This window comes from Eptatretus burgeri, chromosome 5, assembly GCF_056783735.1.
Source record: "Eptatretus burgeri isolate ZD-2024b chromosome 5, Ebu_testis_v1, whole genome shotgun sequence".
Taxonomy (NCBI): domain Eukaryota; kingdom Metazoa; phylum Chordata; class Myxini; order Myxiniformes; family Myxinidae; genus Eptatretus; species Eptatretus burgeri.
In genome coordinates this window covers 122,047,641-122,063,696 of record NC_140965.1, presented here as the reverse complement: position 1 = coordinate 122,063,696, position 16,056 = coordinate 122,047,641, and the positions used below count along the sequence as shown (strand labels likewise).

Genomic DNA, 16,056 nt, shown 5'->3' with positions numbered 1-16,056 from the left:
GTACCACAATGAGAGATCACCAAAACGCCAATTTGTACTTCTTCTTCTGATTCTTCTGCTTCTTCTCCACTCTAAAAACAATGTTAAACTGTAGCCCAAACTACCTCAATAACTGCAGAAGCCATGATTGTGATTCAAAGGCGGGGAAGTTACTTTTTCTCTGGACTGGTGCATGCAATCTAAAATTTTAAAATATATAAAACACTTCTCGTTTTATTAGGAAAATAAATCAAATGTGAATGTGGACTCAAGCAAACGAGGCCAAGATTGTGGGAGGAGGGAAAATGGACACACTGGACAGAACCATTCCAATAGTGATACATATCCAAACCATCCCCCAAATCAACTGAAATAGGTACTAAAACAATTTAATAACATAGATAGATTTAATCCATACCAAAATAACAAAATATATAAACCATTAAGCACTTTATTACTTCAGCAATTGCAGAAACAAGAAAACTAAAACTTAAAAAAAAAAAAAATACATAAACATAGAGGGATGAAATCTCAAAAAAAAAAACAACCAAACAAGGTAGGAATGACACCACATTACGATGCCACAATACGACACCCCAATCCTCATGGATTACCCTCAAGACATCTTTTGACATTGTTCCATCACAATCCCACAACAAAAGTAAAATGTTAGAAGATGTCTTGATGGTAATCCATGAGAGGATTGTGGTGTCGTACTTTGGTATTACAATGTGGCATCATTTCTACTTTTTTTTTTTTTTTTTAAGTTTTTTTTAAAATTACATCCTTCAATGTTTTATTATATATATATATATATATATATATATATATATATATATATATATATATATATATATATATATATATATATATATATATATATATATATATATATATATATATATATATTGTTGTGGTTACCAAATTCGCAAACCACCATTCAGGTCCCTTAGGTGAGGTATCTCGGCAAGTATATGTGTAGTTAGGCCCAAACCCGTTGTCTAGTGGGAATACATGTCATTTATGCGTGCTGCGACTCTTCAGGATAGCCGTTTTTCTGTTACTATCTTTATTTTGGACCAACCGCCATGATTACCACCACAACCACAACATCAACCACCAACCACAACGCCGCTTCACCACAACCGCCACGACCTTCACGTCACACCTCGCAACCGTAGCATCGCCACCGTTCTTGCCCCGCTGTGGGTACCGGTGTTGGACTCGTGCAGAGCGCGCGTCGAACAGCGTGTACAAAATCACGGATTTTGTGCTTCAAAAACGGATCAAAAACGACACACGCCCACTTTTTGCCGTCCAATCGGTGAGCGAGGGGCGATTTGGCCCCGCCTCCAGGACGATCGATATATGCAAATTTGTGGATCAAAAAGCCTTCACGCCCACTTTTTCTCGGGCCAATGGGGAGCGAGGTGAAAGGTCAAAGGGAGGGGGCAAAGGCGAAGCTACGGGGGATAAAAGGACCGTGTTTGTCAGTCAGGAGAGTGGAGAGTCGGAGGGTGGAGAGTCGAGAGGCGGAGTGGAGAAGAGCAGAGTCAGGAGAGAGTCCAAAGAAGAGAAGAGGAGAGTCCAAAGAAGAGTCCAGAGTCGGAGAGTCCAGAGGCGGAGAGGCGGCAGCGGCGAAGGCAGACGAGGGGGTGCTCGCGTCGGTGCCGGGAGCTGCACGCCCGAGGGAGGCCGGCAGCGCGACCTGGCCGAGGTGGAGACGCACACCAGGGATAATAAAGATCCTCTATACCCCGAGCATCAGCAACCCCCTCCTGTTTCCCCCCGCGCTGAGATAGTGCGACCAAGGGGGCCCCTTTCCCACCCCCTGCCAGACACTGTCCGCGAGGCCCGCGGAGTGAGGCGCCATCGCCGCTCCGCGTCTCATCACCAGACGGGTAGGCGCGACCCGGTCTCGGCCTCAGGCCCGCCTCATTCTTGAGGGTATTTCTTTTCCTTGGTTTTGGGTATGTGTTGTCGGCGCCGTCTGTGAGGTAGAATTGTATAAGTGTTGCCGTGTGCTCGGTAGTCGGTATTAGCTCTGCATTGTCTTCGCTTTTATATTTGCTTTTTGTGTAAATGGAATTGTGTTTTCTTTTTTTGTGTGCTTTTGGTGGAATTGAATATGTGTGCTTCCCGTGTGCCGCGAATAAATGTGCTTTATTATTGAACTGTTCTCCCGCTTCGCTTCGTCTTTTTCTCCCATTGAATCCTCATCTTGCTTCACGTAAAGGGTTGGTAGTGGGCTGAATACGCCCGATAATTAATCGAACCGTCGAGGTCGACGATAACACCGCTCGGTTATTCTGATAGTACGGAACGGGTCGCTTAAGTGGCCCGTGTCCGAAGTCGACCTGCGGCGAGGTGCGATCGCCCGGTCTACCCTCCGCGTGGGTACTTAGGTAGGTCGAATTTGGCGAGCAACCCTATCCCACGCGGGGGCTGATTGGCTCGATCGCGGTGAGAACGAAAGGTCCACCCGTGACTGGTTCCCGGCGTTAGTCCGAGAGGGTCACGACTGGATTGTCCGTCCGGTGGGCGACGTGCCGCGATTCGAGTTACGTGGCCGTCAGCACGCCGGCGGGCGCGAATACCGCAACAATATATATATATATATATATATATATATATATATATAGATATATATATTTTAATTCTTGTCATATAATAGGAATTGTGTTTGATATGTACATTAAAGCAGGCAATAACAAAATAAGTCTCACCATGCATTGTCCACGAACACACACGCTGAACAGGTCCAAGTAGGAGCAGATGGTCCCATCATGTAGAACCTGGTTCATATGTCGAACTTCACCAGTCTCTTGTGAGCGACATGTGAGCTCACAATTCTTGGAAGCTTTGGAATATTACAAAATTGATAAGCAGTCACACCCATTTCCTGAAAAGTTTTACTGAAAAATCACTTACACACTTACAGGATTTGGTGAAATGGACACTGAAGCAACACTTGAATTAAAAAAAAAATCAAACTACGATAAATTGCAATTCAACTCTAAAAGCACTCAAATACAAAGTTGTCAACTCCGAGACATGAAACAAATGCTAAAGTTGAGTTAATATTTTCAACTTGTTGAAGCAATTTTACAAGACAGATCAAAGTGCTGATATGATGCTCTTCATGCCAAAAAATATTTTTTGCACCAATCCTTGTCTTGTTGTTAAAGGATGTGACAGATAAAACAGATACACATTGCATTGTGGAGCAATTATGGATGCACAGATTTAATATTTTTCTCCACTAAAACTTGTATGTCTCACGTTTCCTATTGTCCCACTGTCAGTACCTTTCCCTCAATCCTTCGTCTTACTCTTATATGAGCTTCAATATCCATCTATAAAAATATTTCAAAGTCCTTCTCGGTCAACACTTGTTTCTTAGATGTCACGTGATGGGCCAATCAAAGATGCACCGGTTTACAAAACAGTGCATTTCAACTACTGTTTTGGTTTGTCACAACAGATTTAATTATCAGAACAGGGTCAAATGTCCACAAATGGTGAATACTGATAATGAAAATACTATGACATGCACATATTTATTGTTTGTATCATTTTACGTGACAAATAGTTCTATGTGACAGGTGGGGTGAAGTGAACAATGACAACAATCTCAATTAGCAAATAAGAAATAGATATTTATCTCCACGCTTTTTGAAAAAAAAACAGGGGGATATTGTAATTGGCTCCGCATGTTTGTCTGTCTGTCACGCTATCTCCTAAATGGTTGGGCAGAAATTCATCAAACTTTTGTAGTTCAGATCACATAATGGCACAAAGGTGCAAGAGCAGGATCATTTTGACCCAGCCCCTTGGGGTGGGGTCAAAAAGTCAAATAATAAAACAATGTAATTATGGACACATTTCTAAGCATTTGTTTAATGAAACTTTGCATACGCAATTAACATTGGGGGATGCTTGAAATATGTCACAATTTCATTGGATTTGACCTCCGGTTCATTCCTTGGGTGTGGACTTGAGGTCACAGGGGTCAAAATGGAATTTCTTTAACTCAAAATATGATATTGGGTCATTCCTGGTGGAGCGTTTTGCTATCTTTCAACTTTGCTTTTGGTGTGAAGCATGGGGATTTGTGATGGCAAGCCATCGACTGGGGTGCCCGGACTGTCAATCATTTCAAGTTGATGCGAAAGTTTACTTTTCAGGGAATGCTTTGAAGGTTGGGGTCTATAGAACATTTTTGGTCTGAGTGGGCAACGATCAGCCCCCATGGGGGGCAATGAGGGGCACGGGGGATACCCGACCCCCCCCCGCTCCCAACCCCCTCCCCTCCCCCAGGGTGGCTTGGTGAAATATATAAACTGTTGTAAGTTCTGAACCGATGATCCGACCTGAACATATGAGGTTTGAAAAGAGTTTAGATGAGGAGGAGCAACTTTTATATTCCAGAAATTTTCTTAAAGCATCCAATCCAAAGAGAATACGATATGCCCACCAAATTACCGATGTGGTGATTGACAGCCTTCTGAAGCGTACTCACGAGGACGGTGGAACAAAGATGTCCTTGAGGTTTGGGTCTCGGTGGCTTCTTCGGAAAGTCCAACAGTAGAATTCTGACTACTCATACACAAGTACCAACAAATCATATTCATGTTCATCCGGTCACATCAGGAGCGAAAGTTTAAAATTCATGTTTGTTTGTTTTTTGCATACCTTGTCAAGGCTCGTATGAGAGCTAACACACAACACACAGCAAGGGGGGCATGAGACAAGAGGGGCGTGGGAAGGACAAAACAGTGGGGAACAGACATTAGGAGATCTGTGGAAGGGAGAGGGGTGGGGTGGGGAACATGGGGTATACAAGATGGACACTACAAGGACTTTCAGGAAGGAAAGCAGGGAATTTGAAGGAGGTGGGTTTGGGGTGGATTAACGGGGGTAGAAAAGATCGAGGATTTGGATGGGGGATGGGGGATAAGAGGTGGTGGTGAACAGCTGTTTTGAAGGCCTGGAGGGAAGAATGGGATTTAACATAGTGAGGGAGTTTATTCCAAAGGTGGGGAAAAAGAGGAATGAAAGCATGAAGGGGAGCAGCGATTCGTGATTTTTGTAGTTTTACCAGAAGGGGGTTGGTGGTGGACCTTGAGCGCCCTGCGGAAATATGGTGGGGACAAATCGCAGACACAGCAAAGGGGGGGGGGGTGAGACCGGAGAGGAGACGGAAGAAGACAGAAAGACCTCCGACCTGCCTGCGGTGAGGCAGGTCGGTCATCTTTCTGTCTTTGTTTGCGTTCGATGTTTGCCATTCTACGAAAGCCCATATCTCTGTTCTTTGTGTTCGATCACCAGAATTGTGCCCGGTGGATCCCCGTCCTTATCAGAGACATTGAAGTTCTCCCGGAGAGCATCCAGGAGTTTGAGGAGGGGCACTGGACGATAACCAGAAGCATTCATCGGTTCTTATCCATACCAAATGATCAAGCCCATGAGCAGGCCAACAACAGGGTGAAAGGAGTTGATGGCGTGATCGACCTCACAGAGCACCCTGCCATGTTGGAATGGCGGATCATGACTGGCTCAGAAATTAGCCGTGTCGTTAAGGAATATATTGGTGTAAATGACGACAATAACGATGAAGAGCTCCCCTCACCACGAGGAAAGGTGTGCAATGCAGGATCATTTTCAGCACCACGTCAAGGACATGATGGATGCCTTGCTAAACAGAGGGAATCCCTTTGAGGGGGGTCTGGTTACATTAGACAATAAGGTGTGTGCTGCCATGTTCGCTGCCACTTCTGTCTGTCTTTTGGAATCTACGGGACAAGAGTAATACGACAACTTTAGAAAAAATGTGCTCGACTTGAATAACGTACTTCTGACAGCGCTGCTCAAGCAAAACAACTTCTCGTTGTTCCATGACCCGAAACCCTGGAAGAAGACAGCAATTAAGAGGTGAATTCAGCACTTCAAACAAAAGCCAAGGAGGAAATCTGGAGGAGTTTTTCCAGCACAAATCTTCTCCATATCCACCTGCATTGTCATCTGAAGGATCCATGAACTCTTGCACTAAGTCAGATTTATTGGTATACATTATGGAAGCCAATGCCACTCATGACCTTTCGAGGGATGAGGAGCTGGTTGCGCCGGACATTAACGAGTTCGTTGTTATCGATGGTGGAGCGATGATCCACTCACTTCCTGGTACAACCGTCTAAGGCAAGTCATTCGATGAATATTTCAACAAGGTATTCTGCCCAATGGTCTAGCCTGACTTGAAACGATCGACAAGAGTGGACATTGCTTGGGATCAGTATAGTGCAATGATGAACAAAGGGGTTACGAGGGAAAAATGAGGAACGGGTACCTGACAACTCATGTTTAGTCCTGTCAAAGTTCCAGGGAACTGGCAAATACAGGTAACAAGAATGAATAGTTCTCATTCCTGTCAACAAATTGTACAAGTATAGTCTCCAGATAACAAGAATGTCTATAACACTTCAGGTGATGAAGTGCTCAATGTTGGGAATGGTCCTCCTGTGGGACCATGCAATCACGAGGAAGCAGACATTCACGTCCAAGTAAATCTCCTTCATGCCCTCCATTATTCCTCGCTTGGGATGATTCATATTGCGGACACAGACCTTGTTGTAATGCTTGAGTAATTTCCACCACATCATTGCTGTGAACCCAGCTGCAGAAATTCTCGATTTCATTCAAAGTGGGAAAGACAACCAGCATGATCTCCCTGAACACTATTGCCTTGAGCTAGGGAGTGATAACGTGAAAAGGCATTGCCCTCTTCCATGCATCCACTGGCTCAGACAGCGCATCTGCATTCAAATTCATGGGTAAGCGATACCGTTTCAAGATGAAGGATGAAGTGCCATCCCTCATGGAAGAATTTGCGACTGTCGTTAGCACCCCGTTCCATACATCACCAAAGTTGAATGAAGCAGCGATGCAATTTGTCTGCAGACTATACTCCAACGAGTCTATCACTGATGACATTGGCGTTGACCTTGTCCACATGAGGGTGTTCTGCCAGAAGACTATAGACGTGGAGAGAATCCCCCCACATGTGAGGTGTTGGGCCAAAAGGAGTATCTTTCAAGCGAGCATCTGGACTACAGCCCACGAGTCATTGGTGTCTGTCAAGAACACCAGGAATCACAGATGGATGGAGAATGATGATAAGCTGGTTTGCATTTGGATAACACTGCCCCTTGCCAAGGGCACCCTCAAACTTGATGTGAAGTGCACTTGCACAACAAACAGATTTTTGTGCAAGTGCAAGAAGGCTAACTTGAAATATACATGTCTGTGCAAGTGCAAATGCGCAAAATAGGTGAGTTAGAAAAGTTCCCAATGCCAACAAGTACAAGTAAAGGTCATTTTGTCAGTTGTTTTTGGATTGCATAATACTAATCAAGCAGATGTTTGCCATCAGTGGAAATTAATTTTGTTTCAGTGTTCAGGACACATTTGCCAACCAAAGCCAACACTTGTTCTACCATTGAACGATAAATTTAAAGTTTCAGTATTCGATCATGTCCAAGTTTTCTTGATTTCCAATAATCAATTTTGATTCAGCCATATCCCTCGACATACTGCATGCTTTTGATACAGTCTGGCACCCTGCATGCTCACCAAACTCTCTTCCTATGGTATCCAAGGACATCTCCACTCATAGCTCACAGACTTCTGTTCCTGTCACGGCCAACAGGTGTCCCTGAATGGAGTTCTCTCATCCGCTCTTCCTGTCCAGGCTGGAGTTCCTCAAGGTAGCGTTCTGGGCCCTGTTCTTGACTGGTTTTCATCATTGATCTCTCCGACTCTCTGGTAAATCCTCTTTATCTCTTTGCTGATGACTCCACCCTCTGTCGTACCATCTGTCATCCCTCAGATTGGCAAGCAGCAGCCTTTTTACTCTGCATCAAAAGCTGGTCCAACACGTGGAACATATGTTTCAATCCTGACAAATCTCACACTCTCACTATGTCTCTCTGAAAAGACGTCTGCACCCCCCCCCACCCCTTCCATCTACTTTCTCAACAATCCTCTTGAAGAAGTCCTTTCATTAAAGCTTCTGGGTCTCACTATCTGCCATGATCTTACATGGAAAAGTCACATTTCCAACCTGGCCTCCAAAGTCAGTCACCGACTGGGAATCCTCCGTCGTGCAAAGTCCTTCTTTGGCACAACTGAGTTCCTGACCACATAAAAAGCATTTGTCCACAGCCTGATGGAGCACTTCTCTCCCCTCTGGGCTGCTGCTCCTGCCTCTCACCTTTCTCGGTTTCACGCTGTGAAAACAAAGGCAGTTAGGATCATTGGTATCTCCTACGATGAGGCTGAGTCTTTGGGATTCACTCTCTCACCACAGGCAGGTATGTGGTCTTTCTGTCTTCGAGTGTCTCATCTCTGGCCTCGCCCCCCCCCTGCTCTGTCAGATCGCTCACCATTACACAGATCTCCTCGTATCCCTGTTCCTCACTGTTTTTTTCCTTCCCTCCCCACCCCTCTAGTCTCCTACTCCTCTTGTTGTACGTTGTGTGTTAGCTCTTATACGACCCCCGACAATGTATACAAAAAAAAAAGTATTGCTGACAGGTGTATAAGAATATAAAAGTTGCTACTCCTCATACCAAATCTTTAGAGACTTCATACTATGTTCAGGTCAGATCATTGGTTTAAAAGTTTAAAGATTTTGTCTGGACGATTGGAGAGATCTATGATCAATGCCTTTTTAGGGGGAGCACCTTTCAATAAAGGGAAATAATTTAAGGCTTGAATGGCCAAAATTTGGTTTTTGTCTTGCATATGTGAATACGAATTACCTCATGTCGTAAACATTATTGTAATGCACTTAATGGAATACTTTTGATAGGTGTGCAAACAATGCTTTTGCAGATTCAACGTTTGGCCACACAGTTGATGAGGCATCAAAGAATACAGTGTGGAGAAGAATGACTCAAGATTCTTTCCTGCTTTTCAATTTTTACTTTGTGATTTTTTTTTTTGATGGTTGCAGGTGATTATTATGGCTGTATAGTGTATATTATTCCATCCTGTTGTAACACCTCATTGCTTATTTCATTGGAAAGTTCATTAAAACACCAAGAATGCCAATTTCTGTGTTCCTCAGGGAAAGAATGTTGTCAGGAGAATTACCATCTGGGTGTTCGTATGACAACCAATGATGCCATTTGTTGTTATAGAGATGTGAGTCATAGCTCTTGCACTGCGATCCACGGAAATCCTCATTTGGAAAACATGGGTCTTTATTACAGAGACGGAATTCCTCTGGTGAGCCAAGGCAACTAGATCCACCGAATGGTAATCTGTGAGAAAGATAATAAAGGCCTTGATGATAACACATGACATATTTGATTGTTACTACTTCTCATAATAATAATAATAATAATAATAATAATAATAATAATAATAATTAGAATAATTTTAAAACTCAGCAACAAGAATGGCTCATTCAGCATATTATGCCTGTCACATCCACATCTCATTCACCAAAGTTGCATAATCAAAACTATTTCCTAAAACGTCATGGTTCACATGGTCATTGCATCGGTCAAAAATGGACAGCTTTGTTACCTTCCAATTTATATTTATAGAAGTGGAAAGAGTTAGGATACCCATTTTAACATAGCCTTTAAAGACAAGGCATGTATGACCTGATGCATCACTCTTTACAGGAATGACAATGACCCTGTTGATATTGGAATAAAACAACTTGAGATGAAACACAGAACAGTAAATATCAAATGAATAAATGAAAGCTCGGAACCTTCCAAGTAAACAATGATCAACATATCCCAATCTTGAGACATACAAGAAATGGTGATGACAATCGATAACATCAATGATAATGTCATTATTATACGAGGTGTGTTCAAAAAGTATCCGACCTTTGTTCATAAAAAATACTCGTATCCAGATACAACAAACTTACACTAACCTCCTTCAAAGTAGTCCCCTTGGGCTGCCACACACTTCTCCCAACGGTTCTGCCACTGTCGGAAGCAGCGCTGGAACACCTCTTTTGGGATGGCGCGCAGCTGGTCCATTGCATTCCGCATGATGTCTTCTCTGGACTGAAATCTGGTCCCTTTCAGGGGCATTTTCAGCTTGGGGAAAAGCCAGAAGTCACACGGAGACATGTCGGGAGAGTAGGGAGCCTGATGAAGCACAGGTGTGTTGTGTTTGGCCAGGAAACTCTGTATCAAATGTGAAGAATGGGCGGTGCGTTATCGTGATGGAGCTGCCAATTGACCGCTGCCCATAGGTCCGGCCATTTGTGTCGCACAACGTCACAAAGGCGATGCAGTACCTCTTTGTGGTACTCTTTGGTGATGGTTGTGCCGTGTGGTGCGTACTCGTGATGAACCACGCCACTTGAGTCAAAGAAGAGGGTCAGCATGACTTTGACATTGCTGCGGACCTTCCTTGCTTTTTTGGGGCTCGGGGATGTTGGATGCTTCCATTGTGATGACTGGAACTTTGTTTCTGGGTCGTACCCGTAAACCCAGGTCTCATTGCCAGTGATCACTGTGTTGAAGAAGTTGGGATCGCTGTTCACAGTCTCCAGCATGTCCTGTGTGATCTCCAAACAGAGTTGCTTCTGCTCGATCGTTAGCAGCTTTGGCACGAACTTCGCTGAGATTCTCCTTAAGCCCAAATCCTCAATCACAATGGAATGAACGGATCCAATGCTGACGCCCGCCTCGTCTGCAAGTTCTCTGATCGTGATTCGACGATCCTGCATCAGCAGGGTCCTCACTTGGTCAATGACGATCTCATTTCGGGATGTTGAGGGCCTACCAGAACGTGCTTCACTTTCCACTGATGTGCGACAATCTTTGAAGCGGTGTACCACTCTTTTATCTGTGTGGTGCCCATTGCTTCCTTCCCGAAGGCCTGTTGAATCTTGCGGATCGTTTCCACTTGGGAATCGCCAAGCTTTACACAAAATTTGATGCAGTAGCGTTGTTCAAGTTTTTCCGCAATTTTGTCAAAAACGAAAATCCGACGGCGCTCACTAACACTTCCTCACTCATCGGCGGTCTGTCGGCGACTGACAGCTTCTGCAGGCGGGAAATATTCACGCATACATATTAGGATCGCCTACATACGTTCACCAAACCACGCCTCCCTAACTTCATTTGTTTACGCACGAAAAATTAAAGTTGGATACTTTTTTGAACACACCTCGTATATCAATATATTACTAAAACTCTCATCTTGTATGTCTGTATATATGTATGTATGTATGTATGTATGTATGTATGTATGTATGTATGTATGTATGTATGTATGTTCCCGAAATACAGCCAAAACGGTACACGATAGCGCAAAATTTTTAGGGCCACCTTACTCACCATTCTCCTGCGGTGTGCATTATCAAGTTTTGTTCAAATCGGGCAATTAAAAAAATTATTAAACTCGACTAATTTGACTGTGCGCAGTCGACGGGTATGCCTCCGCTCTCCCACACAAACACTTGAGTATTGACATATTTAACCCTTGACCTTTATCATATCTGGCCCAAAATCGAATCAGTTAATTGCCCTGTCTAACTTTACCTTTGTACCAAGTTTGATGAAATTCTGTCTAATATTTGAGTTAGGGTGTAAACATTAAAATTTCAGAGTTTGACCTTGACCTTTGACCCTTGACCTTTATCACATCTGGCCCAAAATGTAATCACTTAATTGCCCTGTCTAACTTTACCTTTTTACCAAGTTTGATGAAATTCTACAGTTTGCTTCTTGAGTTATCGCGTAAACCAAAATACGGACGGATGGACGGACGGACGGACAACCCGGAAACATAATGCCTCCGGCACCCTTGGTGCGGAGGCATAAAAAAATCAACTCCCGATTCCGTCAAGTACTCTTCGGGAGTATTTGATCAACGTAAACAACCTTAGCGGTATAGTTCGCTGGAGCTATCTTTTTTTTTTATGCCTCCACACCAAGGGTGCCGGAGGCATTATGTTTCCGGGTTGTCCGTCCGTCCGTCCGTCTGTCTGTACTGATTTTCGTTTACGCGATAACTCAAGAAGCAAATTGTAGAATTTCATCAAACTTGGTAAGAAGGTAAAGTACGACAAGGCAATCAAGGGATGAGATTTTGGGCCAGATGTGATAAAGGTCAAGGGTCAAAGGACAAGGTCAAACTCTGAAATTTTATTGTTTATGCCCTAACTCAAGAAATATTGGACAGAATTTCATCAAACTTGGTACAAAGGTAAAGTTAGACAGGGCAATGAACTGATTCGATTTTGGGCCAGATATGATAAAGGTCAATGGTCAAATATGAAAATACTCAAGTGTTTGTGCGGGAGACCCGTCGACTGCGCGGTCGAATTACTCTAGTTTTCCTTGAAATGATTTTTTTTTTACCAACCGCTGTCACAACAGGAACCCAACGGGTTCACGGGTCATCTAGTACTATATAAAAGAAGTCGTACGTGCATCTGTGCGTGCAAGTTCCACCCATTAGTTGGACAGTTTGCCGTACTCCACCCACAACTTCTATACCATTGCCACCAATTTGGGAACCCTTTAGAATTACCCCATAGAACCCTTTCACTCAAGCAGCATTTTTACTGCGGAGGTTATGCAGGCTTGCTAATAATTCCGACTATTTTCCCTCAACACTGACGGCTTTCTGTGAAGTCAGTGATAGCATGATATGGGAGCAGAAAGCATTATATATTCCGGTGTTTCGAAGTGGGAATGCCCATTTGCAGAGGGTTGTGGGAGGGGATTTGATGCCTTAAGGTTTGGAGGGGAAGGATGATGACTTGGGGTTGGGGGGAGGGGGGCGGAGGAAGAAAACATGGGATGTCGGCCGAGGTCCTTACTTTTTGTTTTCTTCCGTCCTCACGTTTTCACCTTTATTCGCTTTTAAATCCGTTTTCTCTGCAACCACTTGCATGATTGACACAAACCTTTCAATATAGGAGCACCTACCCATGGAGTGTTTTTTTAACACAGTTACATGATGATTGGATGAAAAATGTGGCGGGAGTTCCAAAAAAAGTTTTCTGCAGGCATTGGTTGCAAAGTGGTTAACGTATCATTAATAAATTGTTATACTGCATTTAAAATTTCAAGTTCAATCACTTTTTAAAATTACTTTCAATAACATCTGAAAGTTAGAAAATATAACTTAATGCAAATGTGTCAATGCCTCTGCCCACATCAGATGCAAACCTCCTGTTACTTTTGAACTCATTTATAGGTCACATGAAAAATTAAAGGACACGTGAGAGAATGCGAGAGATAAAAGAGAGATAAGTAGAAGAGAACCAGAACCAGATGTTTCTAACTCGAGTAATGATCTGCAAAATTATTCTCAAAAGGACACATGACCTTTGACATTTGACCTATTTAACCCAAAAAATTGAATCAGTTCATCTTTGTGTTGAAATCCAGACTTGTGTCAAGTGTAGTTGAAATTTCTCCAGAAGTTCACCAGTTATAGAGGTTATTGTAAATTAAAGGTCACATGGCCTTTCAACTGTTGAACTCAAAATGTCATCAGTTCATATCTTTTCAGTAGTTAAGAAGTTTTACGGTGACAAATATTTTCAATTAAAAGGTCTCGTGACATTAGACCTTTGACATTTTGAACCCATAATCAAATCAGTCCATCATTATATCAGTCAATTCTTTTTTGCCAAGTTTGGTTGAAATCCCTTCAGTTCTGAAATCATCATGGAAATATAAACCGAAAACTGACAGAGGGAAAAGCCGAAAAACCAATCCCTCCAGCCTTTGGCTGCGAAGGCGTAAAAAACAGTACACTTTATACATTTATAGATATATATACAGCAAGATGTTTGTTGATATTGTTCAAAGTTATTATTAGACAAGTGGTTTGAGGCATAATCGGTTAATATTTAGAAATGAAAGCTTCAGATATGTAAAAAAGGTACACACGGAGGGCTGAGGCACCGGCGAGACCTGGATTGAATCCCTGATCCACAGGACCGTGAACAGCCTGAAAAGGAACTCCAGCCTCCCCACGTTCCATCCAGACTGCCCGTGTGTTCTCGACTCTTCCATAGACAATGGCCCTTAAAACACCACTGTGCACGCACGCACACACACAAACACAAACACACACAAACACACAGTTCATCCTCTTATAATATCCCGACCACTCAACTCCCAATTTACAATGTGTCGATGTAATGTTTGTTTCCACATATATTCCCCTATATCCCCACTCAGTTTGTAAACTTGTTTCCCTTCATTGTGTATCTCCTATAAAAGCTGAGGCTTTCTGTTTAAAAATAAAACGTACATCAAACACTTGCAACAGACATTTCACTTTGTCACCACAACGTACATGTTTGTTCTTTTAAATCTTCACAACATCCTTCTCACTTGATTCATCTTTATTATCCTCACCTTTCCAACAGCACAATCTGTGCCATCTAAGGGTGGTCCCTTCTTAGTCTTGCAGAAAAATGCATTGTCTGGATGACTGCACCACAGCTGCTTGCATGGGTCTGACGTTCGAAACTATTGCAAGTAGACACATCCACCAGTACAAGTCTCCTCAGAAAGCATAGAAGCAAAATCTAAATGGAAATATTTTATTTTCAATTACAATTAGTTATTGTTTGGAACTTCTTCAAGGAAGCAGCAAAACAGCACCAGCGCTCAAGCAACCGAGTTGTCTAATCTGAATGTATTCTTTTATTTTCTGTTTGAGGTTTACAATGCAGGTGCATTACACATGTATGATGCAGACAATTCAAAGGAGTCGTGCAGTGGTGAAGATGTCAATGGGGTGGATCAGTAAAGGCAGGCACTATTACACAACAGACTTTTAAAATTCAGACATTGACTGAGCATTGCATGTGTAGATGGGCACCTGTTCAAAATATACTAAAACACCTTAATGTGCAGAAGTAGAAACACACAAAACACACACGAAAACACATACACATTTCACATTGTACTAGCAGGGGTACCCGGCATTGCCAGGCAACATCAGGCCCCTCCTCCCACCCCACCCCTTCCTGATCCAAACCCCAACCCTTCCACTTCCTCCTCCCATCCTAGTCCCTCTCTCTGGATTCCCACCCCACCCCTTATGACCCACCCACAGACCCACAGACACAAACTCAGCTTTATATATTCCACGACTACAGTTCAGTAATGCATGAGGGCCATGTATTCATGACGTATGCAAAAATGGTTAGGCCACATCCATACCCATCCTTTCCTTTCCACTTATGCCAAACTTATCTCAACCTTCTTTATTTCTGTTCCGTACTCCCACACTCCCCTGCACTACCATATCTGCCTCATCCTTCTCGGTTATCCTTCTGTTCTCAAATTGTATATTTTTTCATTTTATCACCCCCAAGCATTGTTCATAAACTGATGGCTTCAAACATAATCAAACTTCTCATTCCTGGAACATTGATCTTAAGTGCAATGTCTGCCATGGGATTTCTTACCGAATTACACATCCGGTATCCAATGCCAAAATCAAAGCGGCACTGCTCGTCCATCGAGTAGGTGATTCCAGGCAAGTCTGGCTGTTTGGGCCAGGCATGGTCAAATGGGTCATCATGCAGGCAATCGTAGGATCTGGCCATTGAATTGATGAGAGAGAAGAAGGAAATAAAGAATGTTGTATTACAGGATTTTGGGAGCTTTACAAAGTCCTCCTCAAGCTTGCTCAATCATATACAAGGTGTTCCAAAAAGACCTGGACAACTTTGATTGTTCATATATTTAGTATCACAAATGATACAATGATACCCTTTGTTTTATATGATACAGCAACTTGGAAAGTTTTCTTTACTTTCAGGTTTGATGGTTTAATGTAAAAGAAAATGGTGACTCCACAGGAGAAAGCTCAGTGCATCGAATGGTTCATTGAGATGAGATCCAACATGCAAGTTCAGCGTAGTTTCTGTAAAAAGGTATGGAAAGAATCTGCCATCGTGGAATAGTATCAGAGAGTGCTCCAAGAGGTTTAAGGAGACTGAAAGTTGTCAGAAACAGGAAAGTACCGGTTGATGAAGCAAGTGCAGCAGATGTTGAACGA

At 43.0% G+C, this 16,056-nt stretch overlaps 2 protein-coding genes across 3 annotated transcripts in view; one reads left to right on the top strand and one right to left on the bottom strand.

The window, feature by feature from the left end:
• The window catches only part of LOC147027257 (A disintegrin and metalloproteinase with thrombospondin motifs 3-like), a 399,233-nt gene that overhangs the window by 130,023 nt on the left and 253,154 nt on the right, over positions 1–16,056 (bottom strand). For both annotated transcript variants that reach the window (XM_085883516.1, XM_085883515.1), the window contains exons 10-14: positions 15,461–15,593; positions 14,400–14,513; positions 13,926–14,074; positions 9,133–9,302; positions 2,706–2,839 (exon numbers count right to left, since the gene is read on the bottom strand). In XM_085883516.1, the coding sequence (XP_085739642.1) occupies positions 2,706–2,839; positions 9,133–9,302; positions 13,926–14,074; positions 14,400–14,513; positions 15,461–15,593 (700 nt within the window). The remainder of the gene's footprint in view (positions 1–2,705; positions 2,840–9,132; positions 9,303–13,925; positions 14,075–14,399; positions 14,514–15,460; positions 15,594–16,056) is intronic.
• Positions 5,900–7,952, top strand: LOC147027260 (uncharacterized). The gene is given in 1 exon segment (XM_085883517.1): positions 5,900–7,952. A coding segment is annotated over 1 exon segment (609 nt). The 5' UTR covers positions 5,900–6,697; the 3' UTR covers positions 7,307–7,952.